Source organism: Hoplias malabaricus, chromosome 8 (assembly GCF_029633855.1).
Source record: "Hoplias malabaricus isolate fHopMal1 chromosome 8, fHopMal1.hap1, whole genome shotgun sequence".
Lineage (NCBI taxonomy): Eukaryota > Metazoa > Chordata > Actinopteri > Characiformes > Erythrinidae > Hoplias > Hoplias malabaricus.
This window is the reverse complement of record NC_089807.1, coordinates 2,373,900-2,399,041: the sequence shown is the minus strand read 5'-3', so window position 1 is coordinate 2,399,041 and position 25,142 is coordinate 2,373,900. Positions and strand designations below refer to the sequence as shown.

General features: G+C 38.7%; 1 protein-coding gene across 1 annotated transcript; it reads right to left on the bottom strand.

Moving 5' to 3' along the window:
• Window positions 1-1,427: 1,427 nt before the first annotated feature.
• Window positions 1,428-23,223, bottom strand: lrrc9 (leucine rich repeat containing 9). The gene is made up of 32 exons (XM_066679525.1): window positions 22,922-23,223; window positions 22,012-22,230; window positions 21,745-21,885; window positions 21,499-21,562; window positions 20,795-20,865; window positions 19,666-19,848; window positions 19,151-19,306; window positions 18,235-18,431; window positions 17,765-17,896; window positions 17,015-17,194; window positions 16,398-16,515; window positions 16,140-16,275; window positions 14,848-15,000; window positions 14,149-14,270; window positions 13,814-14,020; window positions 13,271-13,390; window positions 12,704-12,898; window positions 12,101-12,226; window positions 11,638-11,778; window positions 11,308-11,485; window positions 10,289-10,509; window positions 9,742-9,864; window positions 8,568-8,698; window positions 7,894-8,002; window positions 7,428-7,564; window positions 7,199-7,335; window positions 5,617-5,834; window positions 4,958-5,026; window positions 4,516-4,641; window positions 2,281-2,425; window positions 1,855-1,975; window positions 1,428-1,554 (listed from the first exon to the last, which is right to left on the bottom strand). The coding sequence occupies exons 1-32, from the start codon at window positions 22,976-22,978 to the stop codon at window positions 1,539-1,541; spliced, it is 4,449 nt and encodes a 1,482-aa protein (XP_066535622.1). The 5' UTR covers window positions 22,979-23,223; the 3' UTR covers window positions 1,428-1,538.
• Window positions 23,224-25,142: the final 1,919 nt, after the last annotated feature.

The following is a 25,142-nucleotide window of genomic DNA, read 5'->3' as shown; positions in this document are numbered from 1 at the left end:
ATTTGGGCCTTATATAATGAACTATAGAGAATTTGAACAATCTTAAATTTGGCATACACATGTCAAAGTACACATTTCCTATAATAGGGACTGATTCTCAATGCAGCTTATGTCATTGGGAATTTGGGTGTGGCTACACAATCAGATTCCTGGTGTTTTCAGGGTCTTGCAAAAAACAAGGTCATGACAACGACAAAGAATTTATTAAAGTTGTGCAATAATACAGGAAAATGTGTATTTAATGTACAGGGGTTGGACAATGAAACTGAAACACCTGGTGTTAGACCACAATAATTTATTAGTATGGTGTAGGGCCTCCTTTTGCGGTCAATACAGCGTCAATTCGTCTTGGGAATGACATATATAAGTCCTGCACAGTGGTCAGAGGGATTTGAAGCCATTCTTCTTGCAGGATAGTGGCCAGGTCACTACGTGATGCTGGTGGAGGAAAACGTTTCCTGACTCGCTCCTCCAAAACACCCCAAAGTGGCTCAATAATATTTAGATCTGGTGACTGTGCAGGCCATGGGAGATGTTCAACTTCACTTTCATGTTCATCAAACCAATATTTCACCAGTCTTGCTGTGTGTATTGGTGCATTGTCGTCCTGATACACGGCCCCGCCTTCAGGATACAATGTTTGAACCATTGGATGCACATGGTCTTACTGGTGCAATGTGTCACTAATGAAGATTGGCCACCAGGCTGCTCCAGTTTAGCCATGAAACCTCCCACACTAGGGCGGCACGGTGGTGCAGCAGGTAGTGTCGCCGTCACACAGCTACAGGGACCTGGAGGTTGTGGGTTTGATTCCCGCTCCGGGTGACTGTCTGTGAGGAGTGTGGTGTGTTCTCCCCGTGTCCGCGTGCGTTTCCTCCGGGTACTCCGGTTTCCTCCCACAGTCCAAAAACACACGTTGGTAGGTGGATTGGTGACTCAAAAGTGTCCGTAGGTGTGAATGTGTGTGTGTGTCTGTGTTGCCCTGTGAAGGACTGGCGCCACCTCCAGGGTGTGTTCCCGCCTTGCGCCCAATGATTCCAGGTAGGCTCTGGACCCACCGCGACCCTGAACTGGATAAGCGGTTACAGATAATGTATGAATGAATTAATGAACCTCCCACACTAAAATGACAGGTGTTTCAGTTTCATTGTCCAACCCCTGTAGATTATGTGAGTGCTTTGTAGGCTAGATTGACCTCATGGAGCAGAATATGCTAAAGAAAAAAAACTTGCCCAAGGGAAGTGTGTGTTTGGGTGTGTGAGATTGAGTGAATTAGTGAGAAACAGAGAAATAGATTATTTGCATCTTTGGATGCATATGGATTACAGACTGTTAGAAATGGTATTCTCCAAAAGTTTAATACAAAGGTCACATTACCCAGAAATTCACAGCCATTAAACAACACAAACAAATACACATTTAGTTCATGGTTTAATAAATCTCATATTTACACAGATTCCACTGTCACAGTGGACACAGGTCTCGTCCGTTCTAATATAATCACAAAAATGGAGCAGTGATCTTCATTGTTTTCAGTCTTAATTTGGTGCATTTCTAGAAAAAAAATGTATTAAGGTTACATATATATATTTGTTTTGTTACTACATGAAACATTCATATATATTCCTCAATTGGATTTTACTTTAAGCTGAATCCATCAATTACATTTTATTTATACAGTCACAATGAAATAGTGAATCAGTTTTGAATGATGAAAATGTTTTCTGAGGAGTAAGGCGCTAACAATTTGCGTGCTATGCCAGCTTTGACCACAAGGGGCAGTCCAACTCTATAGCCCACTTCTCTAACCATTAAGCCAAGGCTGCCATCACTCTTGCTCCTTCAAGCTCTTACCTGTTCTCAGGGTCCGTATTATGGTAGGTGACATAGACTCTGTGTCCACTGAGTGCCCATCTGTGTCGGCCGTCACTCTGAGCGCCCCTGGAGGGTGTGCCTTGAGCTCTCATCATCCTATCTAAAGCAGGACACATTAAAGCAACAAAAAAACATCACATTAAACTAGTGACCTCTCAGTCATGCTGAATTTGCTCGGAAACTTGCAATGTGCATCCAGCTATAAATGCAGCAGTCTATAATATATCATAAACAAATGATGTTTCTTCATAATTTACTGTCACAAACATAAACATGCATTCACCAAATCACTCTGGAGCATATTCCGATCAGTTAAAGAAAAGAAAAGACTCTACGACATTCTCTTCCAACAACGTTAGTAAAGGAATTGTGTGTGTGTGTGTGTGTGTGTGTGTGTAAATATACATTTACTGTTGTGATGTGTGTCCTCCAGATTAGCAGTAATGAGGATTTCGTGCTGAAGACCACTGGTCCCTCGAGGAGGAGCACGAATCAGTGGAGACAAACCAGGAAACAGAACTTCAACACCTATTGCAGGAGTAACAGTGCACTACATATGGAACGCGCGCACACACACACACACACACGTACACACACACACGCACACACACACACACATGCACTATTTTGATGAATATTTTACTTCTTAGATTACAAATACAAATGCCTTTTCCACTGCATAATCTACAGTATATTTTAGCATCAAAAGCTGTGCACGGAATTAAAATAATTCCCCAAACTCTTAACTGCGAATGCATTTTGTCACTGCTTCCAAAAACGCAAGTTAACACTCACAAATGAAAAAGAAACCATATGTCAAAAAAACTGCCCAAACTGCTCAAGCTCATTTAGGAGGGACTTAGGGGAAGTGTACAAGTGTCTTGTGGCCTGACAAAGCAAAATGTGAGATATTTTTTATTTTATTTTTTTTGGAAAACATGTGTGCTAAAAAGTAGAGGGACCATCTGGCTTGTTATTAAAGCACAGTTCAAAAACCAGTGTCTGGGATGGTATGGGGTGCATTAGTGCACATGGCATTGGTGAGTTGCACACCTGTAACAGGGCCATTAAGGTTGTATGATAAACATATATACAGGTAAAACATGCTTAGGGTGACCAGATGTCCTCTTTTACCCGGACATGTCCTCTTTTTTAGACTGAAAAAATGTCAGTGCAGAATTTCACAAACTTCCGGGATTTTGTTTTTCTAGAGCTTACATAGAATTTCGAGAAGCGTTTCGTTCACAAACTAGTCCCGCCCTCCCCTACTCTGATTGGTTCGCTTCAGTGAGAAGGGGGCGTGGTGAAGTAGCCTAAAATCTTCTGATTGGACGGTCTGACTGTAGAGCTACGGTTATCGGTTGATAACCTTCTCTGTAAAAACATTTAATTGGTCAGTCTGCACGTCAGTAGTCCTTGTTTACGTCAGGCAAAGCTCAGGTACCTACCCTCATCTCGAGCAGCTATGCCAAAAACGTAAATGTAAGTTCTCGGATGAATTAAAAAAGAAATTCCCGTGTTTTGTGTAGCAAATAAAGGTGTCCCCCTTCTCACTCAAGCACACCAAATGGAGTAGGGGAGGGCGGGACTAGTTTGTGAACGAAACACTTCTCGAAATTCTATGTAAGCTCTAGAAAAACAAAATCCTGGATGTTTGTGAAATTTTCCCCGGGCATTTTTTTTAAGTCTAAAAAAGAGGACATGTCCGGGTAAAAGAGGACATGTCCGGGTAAAAGAGGATGTTTGGTCACCCTAGTTCAGCTAAGCATATAACAGCAGCGAGGGGCGTGTCCTCTTTTTCACCATCTGAGATCTGGTCACCCTAAACATGCTACTAGCTAGACTTTGTCTTCTTCAGGATAAGCCTTCCTGTAAAACATTCATTACAACAGCATGGCTCCTTAGTAAAAGAGTCCATGCACTAAAGTCAACCAGACCTGTCACCCATTTAAAATATTTGGTGCATTATGAAAACTATAACAAAAAATTATAGCAGAGACCCAGAGCTGTTGAGCAGTTGAAATCCTACAACATGCAAAACTGAAAAAACAGTTCACTTTCAAAACTACAACAATTGCTCTCCTCAGTTCCCAAATGTTTACAGAATGTGGTTTAAAGAGGTGATGTACAGTGATAAACATGCTCCCATCCCAGCTTATTTGTAAGGTGTTGCTGAGATCAAATAAAAAAAAATACATTTCAAAGTAAAATAAAAAGTTTCAACATTTAAAACATTTTCTTTGTATTAATTTAAATTAAATATATAAATTTATACATTGGTGTTTTTAAATGTGATTATTGTATATTGCTACTACTCTGCATTTTCCCAGATTTAGAATGAATACTACAATAGATTATAAATGACTGAGAAAACTGTAGAATAACAAGTCAGTCTTTCAGTAAACTGTTTTCTGTATACATGGTTGCACTGTACAGCAGTTTGCAGCAGTGCACAGTACTTTAATTGCATTTGCTCTATTGATAGTGAAGGTATAGCCCAAGCCACAACTGACCCCAGTGATATTCTAAAAACATTTGCATCCAAAATCCCTCATATTTAAAAAATGCTAAACATATCTACATTAGAGTATGTTGTGAAGTTATTATTATATAATAAGCATATAATGTGTATAAATGCACCTGTCCTTCTGAGAACATGATCTCTGCTCTGGTTCGTTCCTCCAGCGTGACAGTGGTGCCGTCTAGAACCTGCAGACCAGGGAGACGCAGTACCATCACTGATCTGTGAAGGCTACGCCGAGCCACCTGAGACACACACACACACACACACACACACACACACACACAGACAGAGACAAAGAGAGAGCTGTGAGAATTTGATTGCATTCAGCCACAAGAGCATTAGTGAGGTTAATTACTGAGAATTCAGTATATTGCAGTGCAGTTGGTAGTGAGTGTGGTAAAGTTAGAACTTAAACATCTGTGTCCACAATGGGTATGCTTTAAAGTAGATTAATTTTCAAAAAAAATTAGGGGTCTGCTAATATTTGCAGACAATATGTAAACATACCGTACATATAGGTACACTGTGTGTGTGTGTGTGTGTGTGTGTAGGTCTCACCGGGTTACCAACTACAGACAGCTCTAACAGTGTTGGAAGAACCTCCAGTTTCTCCAACTCTGCAATGTCCTTCAGAAAAACACAAAATCATGAATCACAGACACTAGGAAATTTCTTTTACTTCATACTGTAGAAGCTATGTTCACTGACAATCAAACAAAGAAAAAAAATCAAACAATATACAAAACTTAATTCTCTGAAAAGCTGGAATGCAGGGCAAAATGTAAATAATAACATATTGCAATGAAGGGCAAATCAGTAAAACCCTGTATTTAATTTAAGGTGGTATTAAAAACAATATTTTAAATATTGAATCTGAGAAATCGACATTTATCTTGAAAAAAAAAATAGTGCATTTGTAATTTGATGCGAGCAACACCTTGCAAAAAGTGTAGAATTGGGAAACAAAAGACTGGTACAATTTTGTGATGCTACAAAAAAAAGGTTAATTGGCACCAGGTCAGTGACATGATTAGGTCTGAAAGAGCATCTGAGTCTTTAAATTAAATTACATTTGAATTTAAGCCTTTAAAAGGGGAATTTCATGCATTCACTGTGAAGACAAAGAAAATTAACCTTGTTCCGATTTCCTACAGTTTTCTCACCATTTCATATTCTGACTTTAGAAAACATGAAATATGTGAGTGTGTGTTGTGTACCTGTAGTTTATTGTTGTCAAGGTAGAGTGTGCGGAGCTGGCATAGTGTGTGCAGATTGTTGAGTTCTCTGAGACGGTTTTCTGAGAGACGCAGCTCCAGTAGTGAGCTTTGAGAGCTGAAAGAACTCACATTCACACATCGCACACGGTTCCTGTCCAAAACCAGCTCCCTCAAGCACCGCAGACCCTCCAAACCCTCCACCTGAGCTATATCATTACCTAACAGATGCACACACACACACACACACAAACACATAAGATACAGACAGACTGTAGGAGAAGGTAATAGAAGAGGAAGACTTTATTGACAAAAATTAACCAAAGTTCATACACAAGTTGTTTTAATTGCTGCAAATAAAGCAGTGTGAATCTGATCAGAATCTGAGGTAACAAGGTGAAAGTGGTAAATAAAATTTTTACAGAAACATTGCTAGCACTGCCCCGGGTGACTGTCTATGAGGAGTGTGGTGTGTTCTCCTTTTGTCGGTTTCCACCTACAGTGCAAAAACACATGTATGTAGGTGGATTGGATACTCAAAAATGTCCAAAGGTGTGCAAGTCTGAGTGAGTGGTGTCCCACAGTGGACTGGCAACCCGTCGAGGGTGTGTTCCCGCCTTGCACCCAGTTATTTGGACACACTGCGACCCTGAACTGTATAAATGGTTACAGAAAATGAATGAATATGCTGTGAAACTATAATTTCAGTTTTTCTATAAACTGAAAAAATATGGAGTGACACAGTGGAACAGCAGATAGTAATCTCTGAAAGGAGATTGTTGTGTTCTCCCCGTGTCTGCCTGTGTTGCCTCCGGGTGCTCCGGTTTCCTCCCACGATCCAAAAGTAACGCCAAAGTGTCTGTAAGAGTGAATGTGTGTGTGTGTGTGTCACCCTGTGAAGGACTGGTGCCCCCTCCATGGTGTGTTTCTGCCTTGCAGACCTTGAACTGGACAAGCGGTTAAAGACAATGAATGAATGAATGAAAAACTATGAATGTGATTCTTCATTTATTCATACATTATCTGTAACCCTTATCCAGTTCAGGGTCACGGTGGGTCCAGAGCCTACCTGGAATCATTGGGTGCAAATCGGGAATACACCCTGGAGGGGGCGCAGAGGGCAACACTCACACTCACACCTAGACACATTTGAGTCGCCAATCCACCTACCAATGTCTGTTTTTGGACTGTGGGAGGAAACAGGAGCACCCAGAGGAAACCCACGCGGACACAGGGAGAACACACCAACTCCTCACAGACAGTCACCTGGAGGAAACCCATGCAGACACAGGGAGAACACACCACACTTCTCCCAGACTGTCACCTGGAGCAGGAATCGAACCCACAACCTCCAGGTCCCTGGAGCTGTGTGACAACGACACTACCTGCTGCACCATCGTGCCGCCCTGAATGTGATTCTTAATCAACAGATTTTCTAACACTGTCCACCTCATATAAACTGATGTTACACAGTTTATCGAGGCATTTCTGGACCACCGCATTGTCTGGTAAAACTGCTTTAATTATTTAATTTAATGGAACTAAATAAAATATTTAGAACATTTGTCTTGTGTATGTGTTTTACCTTGCAAGAACAGAGCTTTGAGATTGGTAAGTCGACTGATTTGAAGCTCACTGATGTTTGAAATGCCATTAAAGGCTAAATGCAGAACCTCTAGACTAGACATCAGTGGCTCCAGATTGTCTCCACATTGAGATTCTCTAAAGGGGCGCAAGAGAAAGGGAGTGGAATTCAAGAGATGAAAAACACAGGTTAAGTGTGTGTGTGTGTGTGTGAGTGTGTGTGAGCATACCTGCTGGTTTTACTGTTGTGTTGTCCATATCCACTGGAGTGTATTTTGTTGTAAAGCATCTGTCTACTGCTGAGCTGAGTTTGTGTTTTCTGACGCGGGAGAATCGATTCAATGTGGTTGTAGTTTAGACACAAAGCCTTCATTAATCACACACACACATACACACACACAAAAGAGATCCAGTCACAACATAATACAAACATCATTCATTTTTAACCAGATATATCCAACTATATCAAGTAATAATGTAATTTTATCTAAATGATTTCCATCTCCCACTAATATAAAAGGGGAATTTGTGTAGAAAGTGCAAATTCTAATTTCGTCCCAGAACTGTGTTTCTCAATAGAGGAGGAGGTGTTCTTTTATGATAGCGAATAGTAAATAGCAATAATAAATAGTAATAGTGTCTTATATTTTGACTATTTTTGTAAAAAAGTCTTTAGAAACACTGTGAAACAAAGACCTTAATGTTGGGCAGGTAAATGAGGCCACTAAAGGAGGTGAGATTGTTTCGTTCCAAATTAACAGAATGCAGATTCACAAACAAATCAACAGGAACAAGATCCACCATCCTGGATGAGAGAGAGAGAGAGAGAGAGAGAGAGAGAGAGAGAGAGAGAGAGACAGAGAGAGACAGAGAGAGACACAAAGAGAGAGTGAGAGAGAGAGACAGAGAGAGACACACACACACACACACACACAGAGAGTTAGAGAGAAAGATTAAAATTCTCTGTGTTTATGTACTGTATATAATGTTACACTTTTACACTTACCCTCAGTGCATTTCTCAGAGATCATTACATGTGCATATATTGAGTCTAAATCTATAGTGTGTCTATAGGGAAGCATTTACTATTATTGTATTCTTTTTTAATTTACTGATGTTGCAACATTAATACACTATATTCATGACAGTATACAAATCTGAATTAAGACAGGGAGAGTAGATTGACAGAAAAAAGAAAGTTGTGTGTGTGTGTGTGTGTGAGAGAGAGAGAGAGAGAGAGGGGTAAGAAGTCGATCAAACAGATATTTATCAGCATCTACTTTAACACACAGTGAACAAAACATGGGAAAAAACGTCTTCTGATGTACTGGAAAATGTGCCTGTGTGTTTGTGTGTGAGAGTGTCTGTACCTAATAGAGCAGGCAGTCAGCTCAAGCTCTGTAATTGCTCTGTAGTTTGAATGACCCAGTTTCTCTGAGACCATGTCTGCCGTAAGTCTGCCTCCAAACACTTCTTTAGCATTCTCACAATCAGACATCTCCTACAAACACACACATTCAGTAACGTGCAGAAGTCTTAGAAATTATATAATTGGGCAGTATGTCAAAGTTAATAATAGCCCCGAAGTTAGTACAGTACAGTACAGTAATGTTATAAATACCATGTTAATCAATCATGCTACAGTATAATGTCCAATGTGGCTGTAATATGTTATTAGTATTTTAAAAGGCTGTTTCATATAAATTATTTGTAATAATTTATTACATTTCTTAATTTAGACATACATAGCGCCCCTTGTTTAGGATTTTGTGAAATGTGTGGGGGTGAGTGAGTCAGATAGTTTCAATAAGTACTAGTGTTAGCTGTATTAATAAGGGAATGTAGACTATTAAATTATTTTTAATAATATTTCAAAAACTTACATCAATCACTTTAGATAAAATTTTCAACAGGCCAGAGATGCACAATTGACTTTTTTGTTATTGTTCCTCCAAACACAGATCTGGCATCACATGCTACGTTAGACATGAAATGGATCACCCACAATGTGTACTTTGCTGTGATGTTCTGGCAAATGAGATGTAAAAGCCAGAGTCAAAATCTTGAAACTCATGATCAAGTGGTTTGTGGGTGCGCCACTCCTGCCTCTTTCACTTTAAAACATATTGGCTTTAAAAGACGTGCCTGTGGCGCATGTAAGATCTAAACGTCTGACACATGCATAGATCACATTTATAATTTGTTTATTTTGCGTTGCACTTCTTAAAGAGGAAGCTTTACAATTGCTGCTTAGCATCTGCTTTCTGTTCTATGGCTTGGTTAAAGCTTGAGGAAGATTAACCATGACAGTATGGTGTCAAAACAGTGTGTTGTGAAAGAGGGGGGTTTGCTAGACTTGACCAGTTTTTTGTGGGGTTTGCAAGATAAGAAGTTTAAGAACCACTGCATTAATAGAGTGTACATCAGGAAATTATAGCGATATTTAATATGACTAAAGCCACTGATGTGTAACTTGATGATATATAGCTGTCATGGTTTTTCCTGTTGACTTTGATGATTGAAGGTTTGGACGTGTTTTCTCACCACAGCAATGCCGTCCAGTGCTTTGAGTGAAGGCAGATGAAACACCACATACATACGATAATTCTCCAACTTCTCCACTAAAGGATTTCCATACAAATCCAAAATAATAAGGCTGGTCTGCACCTACCAGAGAAGAATTCAAAAATATAACATCTCACCGCATAATCCTAACATTTCAAAAATTCAGCCTATGAATTCTACCAAATTCACCAACTTCTAGGTGCACCCCTTGTTGACGGTTTACATGCTCTACATATCTACAAGACTCCATTAACTTATTTTTCTTCACATTATGAAACAGACCTAAAATGGGAAGCTAGTGGCCTGGATGTATGAGACATTCTGTACTAAATTATTTTAAACATAGCCACCTCTTGTGGGGGGCCTGCTCTAAGGAATATAAAATGGTTTATTTCTGAAGTCATTTGTTTCTTTATCTTGTGTAAGTTGCATGTGAAAAAATATTGCTTGACACGGTTTGGTGTTAAAAATTGCTCATTGTTAGTGATATATAATTAAATGAAACGATAAATATGCTTAATATAACCTTGAGATGATAGATGTCCCTTGACATGCTGATGTTGTTGTTTCCAACATAAAGTTCAAACAGCGAGCGTGACCTCTGTACTCCAAGCAGAGAGGAGATCCAGTTCCTCTCAGCAGACAGGAAGTGAAGGTTAGGCAGGTGCTCCAGTACTGAGCCATCCAGACACTGCAGCTGATTACTGTTAATACTTAACCGAGTCAAACGCTGCAATTTATGCAAACCTGCAGCACACATGCACACTGAGATAAGAAGGCATCTCCTGCACAGAGCCATACAATTACATACAAATCCATACACCATGTGGCATAAAGTATGCAGATACCCCTACTAAAAATAAGGAGTTAAAATATATAAAATCACTTGCTATGCAATCTCCACAGAAAAACTCACATTGCTACAAGTGAATTCATGAAATGTATTCTCAGCTAGATCTGCCCCAGTCCACCATAATGCATTGCTAAGTGTTGACTGGAGTGGTCTAAGCCACCACTTGACCCTGAAGCAGTGGAAACATGTTCGATTTATGAATCATCCTTCATTATCGGATTGCCTGATAGAAAAATCTGGGTTCAGTGGATGCCAGGAGGATGCTGTATACTGAAATGTAAAGTGCCAAAGGTATTGTTTTTTTACAGAATGTTTTTTTCAGGGTATGGGCTAGTGCCCTTCTTGTGAAGAGTAATATTAATGCTTCAACATAAAAAGACAGTTAACGCACCTCCAGCTCCCAATCCCGGAGTTCACAAAGTGAGGTTCATAAAGACATAGTTCATGAGTTTAGTGTTGCAGGAAATGAAAGAGTTCCAGTGTCTTGAAGAGAACCCTGAAATCTACAGCTGCATTTTTGTAAGTGGAGGCTGTAATATGGGCTACCTCCATATATGAATGCCCTTGGTCTTGGTATAGGATGTTCAACTAGCTCATAATGAAGTGATTGTCAGGTGTTCATATACTTTTAGTCACAGAGTTTTCAAGCCACTTAAAAATTCACAAACTAAGAAGAGAGCAAGAAAGAATACCATCCAGGCTTCTGATGTTGTTGTTGTTGAGTGACAGCTCCTCCAGCAGAGTGCAGTGTTCCAGACCCTCTATGCGACTCAGCTCATTGTTATCAAATGAAGCCCAGCGAAGATTCACTACTTTGCCCAGATTAGAGATACACGTCAAACGCTGACTGTCCAGATTCAGTGCGGTGATCTGAACACAAAATAAAAAAAAAAACAGCTTTACTTCCGAAGTGGAAACAATAATACAATACTGTCTCAGTGTGTGAGAATATAAACTGCTTAAATGAGACCTTTAAAAATACTGGTGTTATTTGATTCACGGGTATGTGTGTGTATGTTTACTTTAGTGGTCCACTCAAGCTCTGGTTCTGAGATGTGTGCCCATGGTGAAGGCTGGAGTTGTGTCAGGAGCTGAGCTGTAGTGAGTAGACTCAAACACCGTGGACGATCACAATCTATACGAGAGTTACGCAGGAGACACTCCTACAAACACACACATACAATTATTATTATTGTTAGTAATTTACAGAGTAACAGTTAAGAGTAAATACAAAAAATGTTGGATTACTGATATACTGTCAGTAATCCAAAACATATGCTGACCCAAAACTGAAACACTGAATATTGCCCGTTCTGATATTATCTCAGTATTTATGTTTTCAGGTATCAGCTTGTACCAACCCAAAATTTAAAATCATAAGGCTCATACGATATCATTCCAATATTGAAGCTCCAAATACTGGCCGATACAGATAAAAGTCTGACATCAAAACCTTAAAAATATACAACATGCACACACACAGACCTGGCTTATTTTGGAGGCAGTGCTTCTTTGAGCAGCAGCAGTGGCCTCCTCCTCTGTAACTAACACACCGTTGAAGTGTGTGAGAGTTTTCAGCTGTCCTAACACCACCTTCTGCACACAATCAACCTAAAACACAAACCGAATATATTGGGGTTAAAATGACACATACATGCTAAATGGACTGATCCACAAATTAAATTAATGCACTTTTGCACAGTGGTCTACCCAAAAAAATCTATCACCTGGTTTTAAGGAGCTGTTAATATGAATAGTTGTGACTTTGCTGACTAACACTTGAAGGACGAAGGAGACTTGGAAAGCGACATGAAACACTTCACAACGGCAAACATCATTGAACAGCAAAAGCTAAGGACACCGAAAGATCTTAAGAAAATGTACAACAACTGTAAGTGCTGTTACATGGGAAACAGGACTGGGAAAACACACATATGGTAGGCCAAACTTACAGGAAATATGACACTGATCTCCTAAAAATTGTACTATGGATGCAATTTAAATTAAATATTTTATTCACTGAATACAATTAAAATAAAATAAGTTGCAGTAAATTATAACATGCACAGACTGGTATAGAATCCTCACCCGTGTCAACCAGGGGTTATGCCGTATGTCCAGGCATAGCAGAGACGGAGTGTGTTTATGGAGTACAGCTGTAATGTCCTTAGCACTGGTAAGCTGATTCCAGCTCAGGTCCAAATGTGTGAGACGACCAAGACCCCGAAGACCCTCCAGAGACACAATCTGGTTAAAACTAGCATCCAGCCTCTCCAGATTGGGCTGAGGAACACAGTGAGGATTCATTTTGATTGCTGCAACCATTTTTTAAACTTATGTTTGAGTTAAAAACATTATATTTTAATGCAAATGTAATTATCATTCAGCATTTGAAAACTGAAATTGGTCACATATTTATTATTTTATTTTTTATATTCTATATGCATTTCTATTTATAGGGGTCAGTGATTAGTGGTGCAAAAGAGTACAGTGTTTTATATATTGACATATACTGTGACAGAGTTTCTATATCTGTTTATTTTTAAAGCTTAATCTCTCACTCCTATCTGATATGACTTTCTTCAAATGTTGAATGCCCTGCTATAATACAAACTACTATTAAAAAAGCAGGTGTGATCAGTGGTTCTTTCGCACCAGGTGAGAGATGTCATCCAGATGAGTGAACTTATTAAAGCTTATGGTTAGATGTCGTAGCATTGTCAGACGGGAAATCTCTTTCAATCGGCTCAAGCTGTTACCATGAAGATTCAGCACCTATGAAAACAGAATAATGTAGATATACACATAATATGAAAGTAAAATAAATGCGCTGTCGAAAGAAAAACATGTATCTCCAAAATATGAATTATATATGAAAAAAAAACCTTCTTATCTTTAAATGGAAGTCAATGTATGAAGATTTTATTCCAAGTAATTTTGGAGCATTTCTGCCACTCCATTCATAATTAAATGTTCACACAATGTGAATGAAAGCTGCTGTGTACAAATTATTTAGTCGACTAAAAATGGAGATACGTGTTTTTCTCTGAACAGTGACAATATGGTCATATGGTGGTAGTTGACATTTCACTCGTGTGGTTTCACTCATTATGTAATTCTGTAACAGAAATGAATGTGTAACAGAAACCAAATTGACAATTTTTCACAAGACTGTGTGTATTTTGGCAGTTTATTTACAGTTATCTGGCTGAGAACGTTAGCTCTGGCTGCTATGAGGATGCTTTTCTCATCCAGACTGAGCAGTTTTGGTGGGGGATTGAGCTTGGGCTCCAGTGCCATCACTTCTTCATCCTGGCCTTCCTCATTACCAGGCAATGTAGCGGCATCTCTGGGAGCAACCATGGCATAAGGGCCTGGGTCATAGGGCTGAGAGAGCTGGGGGACCTCCCAGAAGAAAAAAGAACATCATTATATTTAAACACATTCTTAGGCATTCTAATTGTACTGAATGATAGCAAGGTCAAAGACTAACGCATTTGATTTGTTTTTTATGTGACTTTATGTGTTTTTACCTGTGTGATGTAATCAAAGTCGATGAGGTACTCAGGCAGAATGAGCTCATGATCAAAAACGTACCAAACAGTCTTTCTCTGACCACAGTCACAGCACTGTGGCTCAGAGGAGCATGCTGCCTCTGAAATACACAAATTTATCACTATAATACTTCAGCACACCAGTAAAAACAGGTAAAAATCATCAGTCAGTTTAATAGGTAAAATACACATATGTTATTTCCTTGCATTGTTTAGTAGTAACACTCATCAGTGTAAGAGATTCACGTCTAAACAACTGACTTCAGAGTGAATAACAAAATTCATACATAAAAAATAACAATATTCATACATTTATCCTTTTGATGAACATCTAACTGTAGCCATTAAGTGTTTTTATTACTTGTGGACTGTAGAGTTTAATACAGAGAATCGACATGTCTAAAGTATTATTGATAAAAACGTCTCACCAGTGGTTCATATAAATTGTAATAATTAAAAAAAAACAGATCTAAGATCTCTTGTTGCGGTGTATGTGGAACAATGTTTTCTTTGGAGAGATGAAGCTCCATCCAATACCTTGAAGTGGTGATTTTGATCCAGAACTATTGTTCAACATCAGTACCTGACCTGAATAATATGTACACTGGGCAAATACCATCAATATCTCACAGAAATGTTGCAACATCTTATGTAACAAAGTAAGAAACACACTCTTACCACGTCCTGGTGTGCCCTGATTGGTGAAGTGTTGTTTAATGATGCTCTTGCGATAGACCGAATGAGTTTTTGGATAGACGTCAGGTGTTACTGGGGCTCCATCTCGGGCTGGGACGCTGTGACCCAGAAACACTTTACACACCAGGAGCTGACCTGTGACATGCACAAAGAAACACACACACGCACACACAAACACACACACATTTAAGAATTTGCAGTTGATCTTATTCCAAATATAGAATATAATGTAGAGTAAATAGCATAAGAGATGTGTGAGAATTTAGAAACTCTCATTGTTAATGTATCCAGTTTTTAGTGTATTATTAGATCATTCAACAATATAAAATGCTCAGTATCATGTAATAATGTTGAATATATATTTATATAGACAGAGGAAGCAAACACACACACACACGTGTTGTTGAACACATACACCAAACATAACGTTTAGATAATCAAGTAAAGAATGTCATTACTTGGATAATATGGTGAACATTAAGGAAATCTGTTCTAGATAATCAGATGGACTTTGAGAACGCTTGTTTTACATCAGAGGTTCCCAAACATTTTCAAGTGTCCTCTTAGTAAATAAGGATATTTTCGAACCCTCATGTAAACATGACGTGTTGCTTCCAACCTCCTCTGAAATGTATTTGAAACATTTTAGACAATTAATGCAAAATTCCTTATTGAATAAAGAAAAATAGAGTGAAAATCTCATTTACATTGGAATTACTACAAGTGACAACCAAATTAATTTATGCATTAATTTGCCTTGCCGCTCCCCATGGTGCAATAGCTCCATGCCCTCATTTTGGGAAACACTGTTCTAAATAATAAGGAGGAGGTTTATTCATTCATTATCTGTAAGCACTTATCCAGTTCAGGGTCGCGGTGGGTCCAGAGCCTACCTGGAATCATTGGGTGCAAGGTGGGAATACAGCCTGGAGGGGGGGCCAGTCCTTCACAGGGCAACACACACACTCACACATACAGACACATTTGAGTCGCCAATCTACCTACAAACGTGTGTTTTTGGACTGTGGGAAACCGGAGCACCCGGAGGAAACCCACGTGGACACGGGGAGAACACACCAACTCCTCAAAGACAGTCACCCGGAGCAGGACTTGAACCCACAAACTCCAGGTCCCTGGAGCCGTGTAACTGTGACACTACCTGCTGCACCACCGTGTCGCCCTAAGAGGAGGTTAAGAAACCTTTTTCCAAATAACCAGAAGGGGCCAGAAAACCCTTGCTGCAGATGTTTAGTGTGGTGTGAATAGCCCCTGACCATGTGTAAAGGGTGCATTTTCTGCTGCATTTTTATTTCTGTGGTTAGCATGCTTCTCCTGAGTGGATCTCAAACGAGCCGCTTCACACACGCTCACACTGTTAGACAGAGGAATCGCTCTGCCTCCACAGGGAATCTGAGAAGAGAACATACACATTAATATGGTCAAGTTCAAAATACACTGAAACTCCAAATAATGTAGTAGGCTTATGATTCAATGGTCTACAGCAATGAAATCACAATCTAAGTTTTATTCACCTTATAATTGTCAGCTGTTTTGAATCCATGCTCCAGAATTTGAAGAATCTCACCAGTTTCTGTGCTTCTTTCAGGATCAGGAACATAAAACAGATACTCCAAACAGCGCTTATAGTTCCTGACAAAAACACACGATAGATATGGAAACTCAAATACTCAACCAGACACCTGAGTCTATGTGCTGAGCTTAATTTTTTCTATAGATTTTTTTCTGTGTGTGTGTTCGTGTGTGAATGAAGTGACCCCACCTGTCTCTGGGTTTCATTATCTGTACAACACTGTAACACTGATTAATTTGTCTCTGATTGTGTTTATATAAAAGAGATTAAATCTGTGAATCAGTAGATTGTGGTTGTTGTTATTGTTGCTGTGGGTGTGGCTATGACTATAGCATCTTTAAAGAAGTTAGGTCTTTGTTGCTGAGGTTACCTAGGTCTCAATTATTGACAGAGGTGCCCTACTGCACTGTGATTTTAATGCTATAGAGTCACAAAAAATGAGTGTAAAATCCTATACAGTACAATATTGTATATTGACTTTGCTAGTAGCTAAGCTGTCAGACAGGTTACTAAGCTGTTTTACTTCAGGTCCAGTTTCCATGCTTCAGTGTTACTCACTGTGGGATGAAAGGAGGCTCTTCATTGGTCAGCAGTGAGTGGAGTTTATCCTCAAACTGCAGACGAAGTCCCCGGTTGTGGATGCGTATGATCCGGTTAATCTTAATCCCGGTGATGTTGTAGGGTTTATAATCCCACACACAGAAACGAGAGATCAGCAGATCATAACACGTGTTAAACCTGAACACACACGGGTGGCAAAATGAGCAAAAATGGAGTTGCTAATGGTTATAGTGGTGATGAGAATAAAGATAATGATGGTGATGTTTGTGACACTGATGGTGAAGGTAATGACAATAATGATGATTGTGATGGTGATTATCATGAAGGAAATAGTGCTGATGATGTTAATAGTGATGGTTATGTACTGATGGAACTGGTTGGTGATGGCACTGATAATAACCACAATATTGATGATAGTGATGATGATAGTGATAATGATGGTGAAAGTAATTTGGAAGTTAGTGTTAAAGGCAATGATGGTGAAGATAATGATGCTAGGTTTTTATAGTGGATATTGTAATGATTAGGTTGATGATGGGGTATAATGATAGTGGTGATAATGTTATGGTAATTATCGTGATTAATATTTTTTTATTTATTGTGACTGTAATCGTACTGGTGGTGATGACTGTGGAAATGATTATGGTGATGATAAGATTGCTGCTGCTGCTGCTAACGATGATAGTGATGATGACGATGATGTTAATGATAATTATAATGACGATTTAGAATCATGATGATGTATACCAGCTGTCACTGGTTGTTCCCTCTTCAAAGCGTATGTTTCCCACTGTCTCCAGCTCCATCAACAGGAAGTGAATCATCAGCTCTTTCCAAGCTGATGCCTGGGCAACATCTTGCTGGAAACAAGCCTCCACCCTGAAAATGAATCACAGACAGAAACATTCACAAGTTCACAATGTTCTCTTAATTTATGTAAAATTTAAAACACAGTAAACACTAACAACTTTGATAATTAAATAAAATAATGTCATATGTCTTAATATGTCATTGAATACTGATTGGAATCACTGTCCTGTGCAGTTAGTACCTGCCAATACTTACATGATTTCTGCATGAATGTCCTAATACTGACAAGTCTTTAAAAAAAATCTTTTACTCACAAACAGACATGTATGAATTCTAGGATTTCTTAACTTGGACCTGAGTACAACTTTGAAAACCACTCACACAGATCCATACACACAAACACTCACTCAGCTACCCTATGTTCCCAGATTTGAATCCTCTCTCTTATGGATGCCAGTTTGTGTTGAATTCTTTTCTCATGTCCAGGCTCTGGCAGCTCTGTGTTTTGGTGTTTTGGAAGCCCCGCACCCTCAGGTTGTGCTTCTTGCCGTAGACAGACCCCATTCCTGCCTGTAGTCAGCACATCGGACAGCTCAATCTCCAGCTGGACAGAAGAACCTTCCATTACACCATTTACATTCCACTACACCAGTTTCATTTACAGTGCAGTGTAAGTATATATGTGTATGTGCTTGTCTGTGTGTTTGGTTGCTTTTTTTAAACCATTGAACAAAATTTAGAGAATGTGTGTACACACTACACATTACACATTCATATACATAGGACTCATAGGTTCTCCTTGTGTTTTAAATCCAATTGTTTTTCTGTGTGTGATATCATATTAAAGTCAAATAAGCTTAATTTACAGGAAAACAGCATAGAAGCTGTTAATGGTTTAGCAGATATTAGTCAGAGAGCTTGCTTGGGAATAAAAAAAATAGGCCATCCTTATTTTCTCATTTATATGATGCAATAATTTAATATATAAAGTCCAATTTTCACTGACCAACTTGAGTGTGTTTTAATTTTTGATTCCTGCAATACACCCCAAAAAAGGTTAGGACCTGGGCAAAATTAGAGCCAAAGGTTTATATAAAGTTCATGTCATACTGTTTTGAAGTGCTACGTTATATGCAGGTAAAAGGTATAAAAGCAGCATTCACCAAAGGATAAATTTTTGCAAGCAAAAAAACAAAAAAATTGTCGCTCATCAATTTTAGCCAGAAGAAATAAAGAATATATTCACCATAGATAAAATTTGACATTGTTTCTAGAAAGGCAACCTGTGTGTGTGTGTATTTATAGGTCTGTTTGTGTCCCCACATGTTTGAGTGCGTGGCTGAGTATTTTGATTCTCTCCTCTGGATGCTGCATTTTCTGCTTCTTCTGCTTCTGCAGTTTGGCTTCAACTTCATCAAACTGTCTCTGAGCACACTGTACACGCATGTTATAATACATCATCTTCTTCATGACGATTACCTGAAACAAACACCCACACACACACACACACAGTTGATTACATATCCATTGGGAAAATCCAAGGACAAAAGTGCATATAAGAGTTGATGAACACTGCCTTCGCTTAATCTTGTTTTGCCTCAAGCAAACAATGTTTTTGACTTAAATAATGCAGTTTATATGTTTCTCCACTTTTTCTCCACAAAATTTCTCATGTCATATGTCTTTCCACTTTCCAATTTTATAAAAATCTGTGGTTTTGTCACCTATTTGGTTTATATTATTTCCACTGATTTAGATGAAAAAGTCCTGTCCTTGACCCACTGTATACCACTGGATTACACTCAGTATTGAAATAAGGACTGACCACACACTCCTACCTCAGCTGCTTCTTTGATGGTTCGGCTAGACACATCATAGGAGTCCAGTCTGTACAGTGCTGGGATGTGGTACAGAACATGTGTGGAATAGTTACACAGCACACACACTGGGTTTGGACTGGACTGTGGATCTTTTAGGCTCAGCTCTCTCAATTTACTCAGATGGGTCAACGAGGTAAGCTCCTAAAAACACAAACAACACACACACACACACACACACACACATTACACAGGCTGCACACATTACATATGTTTTACAAAATTAAACTATTCTTAAAAAAGACACAAACCTTTCTTTCTGTGTTAAAACCATAACAGAAAACATACTAGTCCTTTGTGTCCTGATTTGTTTGTTTATTTGTGTGTGTGTGTGTGTGTGTGTGTGTGTGTGTGTGTGTGTCTGTGTGCTGGTGGGATTGTGCTAGTGTGTCTCAGGAGATGCGGACAGAAGCAGCGCACACTGCCAGAACTGTCAATCACTCCTCACACACAACAACAACAAAGGCTCACATTCAGCATCGTCGTCTAAATCCAACACAACCAACCATCTGAGCGCGAACACTCATTAATGGCTAAACTCAAAGAGCCTCTGTGTTTCACAGAGGGAAATGAGAGAAAGAAAATGAAAGGAGAACAGAGTACATTGAAAGAAATACTGCATTCTATTGGAAGTGTCCATTGAAAGGAAAATCAAATCAGTGCATTATTTCACAGTCATTCTTATAAAAACCAAACCAAATAACAAGCTTTACTTCACAACTTTAAAGAAAAGAAACTTCATAACTTCATAATGTAACCCAACGTAACCTAATCTAAACCAACTTCTGTCTGCCGTATTTGTAGCATATAATCAGATATCTCAGAAAAATATTTATCTATCCTAATAGAAGGACTGAAAGCGGACTGAAGTAGATTCTAAGTGCAGGGAAATTTGTCCATGTTAAATACACTAAATATGCATCAGATACTACTTAGGATGAAAAACACTCAAGTATTCCTTTAATATACCATGAGCAATAGGAATAAACATCAAAGGAAAAAACGTTTTTAGTAAGCAGGAGAAATCATGTATTTTCTATCTAATTCCATTACCTTTTCTGCTGCCACATAAGAAGAATCGTCTACACACCTTAAAAGAACTGATCTTGTTTCCTGAGAGATTGAGTTTTTGGAGATTTGTATTATGATCAAGGCTGTGCCCTGTAAAGCAGAGAGGTACAAATATCTATACATAATAAAAAATGTATATATACCAGTCATAGGATTAAAATGACCTCTTGCATTTTTCATTTCACAATTACAGACTATAGTAAAAGCCCCTTTTCAGCCTTTTCTTCTGTGGGCAGGACACTCACAGGACCAACACAGAGCATTTATGCTTTAGGTGGTGGATCATTCTCAGCGTTGCACTGACAAAGACGTGGTGGTGGTGGTGTGTTGGCTGTGCTGTGCTGGTCACTGCTGTGTCTTAAATAAAAGTCTCTGATCCACTTGTACCAGTGCAACACAAAAAAGCACAGCACCATCATGTCTGTGTCAGTGCAGTGCTGAAAATGATCCACTACCCAAACCAAACCTGTTCTGTAGGGGTCCTGTAGATGCCCTGACAATCTCAAAAAATGCTGAAAGTGGACTAAAAATGTATGCAGATGGTGAGTGGAACTGATCAAATCAATAAAATGATCAAATGTGCGAATACCATTTATTTATCTACATTATTATTATCAGTAGTTAAGCATTAAATTTGCTGTTATATTATGAATTTAAAAATGCATAGCCCCAATTGTAGACATTACAGTTTACCGATAAGCACAAATGTTCTTTAATACTTACCAACTGTCTGGATTAAATTATCAGCAAGATTTAATTCCTTCAAGTTCTCAAGAGTATTCAAACCCTTTGACACCAATCAGAAGAAGAGAAGGTGCAGACAATAAATATTTGCAGTAATTTTACATTTGCACGATACTTAACAAGTCTTAATTTACATGTTACTGTTAAATGCTGTGAGTCCTATGATTCTCACAGTATGTTATTGTAAATTATATGGAGGAAAGACAAAATGAAAATGATCTGTACCTGAATCTCAGAGATGAAGTTGTTGTTGAGCCAGAGAACACTGAGGTTTTTCAGGAGCACAATTCCACTAATTTCTCTGATCTTATTGTCATAAAGATACAGCTTCTGTAGCTGCAAGCAGGTATCCAAGCCTGAGATTTCCTAGTATATGACATTATATAACATAAGGACATTAAAACATTAGCTTAATCCTCCATGTCATTGGCACTGGAACATATTTGCCTTAAAACACACCAAGTATCAAGACAACAGCAGTTGGTCACTCACTTTAAGCTGGCATTCCACCACCCAGAGCTCTTTGAGTGAAGGGCAGTTGTCTAGGCTCTGGATCTGTGTGATGCTCTGACCCACGATGGTGAGCGTGGAAAGTTTAGGGAAAAGAGACAGTCCAACCATCCGTGGGAAACCAGAGAAAAACATCTCCAGAGCTTTCTCCCCACTCCTGTCCTGGTGAACCTTCTCAAAGGACACTCCATTACATGCACACTGAGGAGAGCAGGACACTCAATTACAGATCTCTAGTAATAATTACAAAATTACATTTATATACATGCTCCATAGTTTATCATAATCTCATCACCATCACAATGCATGCATGCCCAACAGCCTCATCAGAGAACATGCAATATTATTCTTTCTTACTTTCTTTCACTGCCCAGAATAAGCAAAATTATTAGAATGCAATGATGTCATAAATAAAACAAGTGTATTACAGTAAACAACTTTATTTCCCGCTCAGAAATCAAGAGCAGTCACAGTACTCACCTGCTCTTTATATCTGTCATAATTTGTGGGATGTTGAAATGCAGTTGATTCAAAATAGTGATATTACTTATTAATTCGTTTATTCATTTTCTGTAAATGCTTCACCACACACACTCATCCAGTAGTTATTTTATAGGATAATGATTTTTCCACACCCACAGGGTCTCAGTATACGTTAATTAGAAATGACAAAGGATCAAAAATGTAGCAATTTAAATTATATATACATTTGCTTCACATTTTTTCAGCTTTGAAAACTTGCAAACTTCAGTTTAAAGCAAAGGAAACATAGGTACCTAGATATTTTACTGGTGTTTAAGCTGTAACTAAGCTCGCAAGGTTAAGGAACCATCTCTTAGACAACATTTAAGAGTGAAACTCAAATAAAACAGAATAAAACGCCACATCTTACCAGTTCTCTAATAATGTCTTCATCTCCACTGTGCCCCAGTCTTTCACTTTGAGTCATGATTTTCTTAAAGTGTTGTTCTCTGTTTTAGTTTATTAGTTTATAAAACGCACTTTTCCGAGCTCATTATTGATGACCAACTTTCCCTACAACAGACGAATTCCTTCACACGGATAACGGAGCTTTTCTAATGATTAATTTTTAAATACTTTACGCTAGCTCCAACGTGTCCGAAATATAACACCGGCTAAAAGTTTGCTCCTAATGTTCTCATAAAAGCGTTAAAATAATTTAAAAATGAAACATTTTAAGTTCATCTCTGCAGTGTTTACATCAGCCTGTTGCTAAGCAGATTTGCGTCCTTGTTGCTAAGGCGCCATATTGGGGCGGTGGAGCCTTTTTTTAATCTGGTTTAGTTCTTCCTTGCTATGATTGGATAGAAATTCCAAATTCTACGCACTGATTGGTCAGTTGTGATAAAACCGCCCCCTAAAAGGTGAATATCTCAAATGATTCCATGATTCCTACGCTGTGCACTTTGTATGAAATATTGCTTTTATTTTCTAATTGTGCACTGTATGCATAGCTGTAAAGTTATAAATCTGTTACGTTCTCTTTATAATATACGAGACATATTATTTACTGTTTGGGTGCAGGAGCACTTATTTTATAACCTACACGGTGCGCTACTGAATCCAATACATAGCCACTGAGGCATTGCATAAGACTTTAAAAAAGATAATATTTATATTTTATATGCTACGTATTCGTTGCAATCCAACCCTTTAAATCAAAACATTTGATTGTAAAGATACACTGCTGAAGGCTATTTTTCATTTTGATCAAAGGCCTCTTTAGCAAACGCGTGCCACCCAGATTATTTAAGTTTGGGATTCTTGGTCTAGCTGGAGTAAATATCATAAAGGACTGCAGAGAGCAGAGTATCACTGTGGAACTATATATTTCATGACGCCAGAGGGCGCTGCAAAGCCACAAAATTGAAACACTGATTCAGTTCATCCAAAAATATAAATGTATAGAGAGAGAGAGAGAGAGATTTTAAAAAAAAAACTACCTTGCAAAAATATGCCTTTGTGTACTGTGAACATAATGTGACTTTCTGTCCTAAATTTGTGCCAGCAATAACACACACACACACACACACACACACACACATACACACACACACACACACACACACACAAACTGGTTTTACTGTACTGAATTTCATTAACTTCTTCATGACTACAGCCAAGTAACCCTTCACATCAACCTCAACCTAAACTTATATTAAACAGATACTGAAGTTTTCTTTGGTATTTTTCCCAGGGAATAAAATAAAACACAGAGTTGTGAGTTCATTCCCTGGTGATGACACAGCCATCCACAACAGGAGTCAAAGAGAAAATAAATGTCCTCTCTCTGTCTGGAGTGTAGGATGGCTCAATTTACACCCCCTCTCAGCACAATGTTAGCTAACGGAACAGAACCAAGCATTCAGTACCACAGCTTCTCAAGCTTTTGAACACTTAGGGTGTGTTTATACTTGTCATTTGGTTCCTTTTGTCTGGAGCAAACAAGAAGATGACATTTAATCCTGGTTTGCTTAGTGCTCACACTGAGAAACTTACAGTCAAACCATGACAAGTTTTTTAAAAATGACATATGATGTATATTCTGTTGTGTAAGACCTGGTATCTTTACCCACTGGAAACACAGCAAGATGGTGGTAAATGTAAAGAAGTCAAAACTATTCATTGCTCATTCCACACTAACTGAGCCCTCATACCATGGTTTTAAACCAAGGCTGACAAGTATAAACACACCCTAACTCACTTTTTGTTCACATTTATAAGGGCTTCATGTTCTCCTCCAAGCCTTTTCCAAGCCTGCAATGACACTCCCTTAACAGCAGCTCAAAACAAAGGGTTAATGTAACAATGAACTGTTAGTGTTCTCCTCACAGCGTGTCGAGATCCAATGCTGTTTAGTGGCAGTTCAAAAAGAAGGACGTTTGTGCTGCCCCCATCGTCGCAAATTGTTGCGTTGTATGATTGGCCAAAAATAAAACAACAAAAATTAACCCTTAAGCTTGTACACTTTAAAAATATGTAGAGGATCGTATGTGTTCCTGTCATTGTGAGGACATGGGGGTCCCTATAAGTGTAGCGAAACAAAGGCGCGCGCACACACGCACACACACACACACACACACAGAGCGACG

What these genes read in the sequence shown, in the direction of transcription:
- lrrc9 (XM_066679525.1), bottom strand. Translation starts at nt 22,978, where the DNA reads ATGACTCAAAGTGAAAGACTGGGGCACAGTGGAGATGAAGACATTATT. An exon ending in GGAACAACCAGTGACAGCTG is followed by an intron (nt 17,195 to 17,764) that starts GTATACATCATC and finishes GTGTGTGTTCAG; the next exon opens with GTTTAACACGTGTTATGATC. An exon ending in GAGCCTCCTTTCATCCCACA is followed by an intron (nt 16,516 to 17,014) that starts GTGAGTAACACT and finishes TGTTTTTGTCAG; the next exon opens with GAACTATAAGCGCTGTTTGG.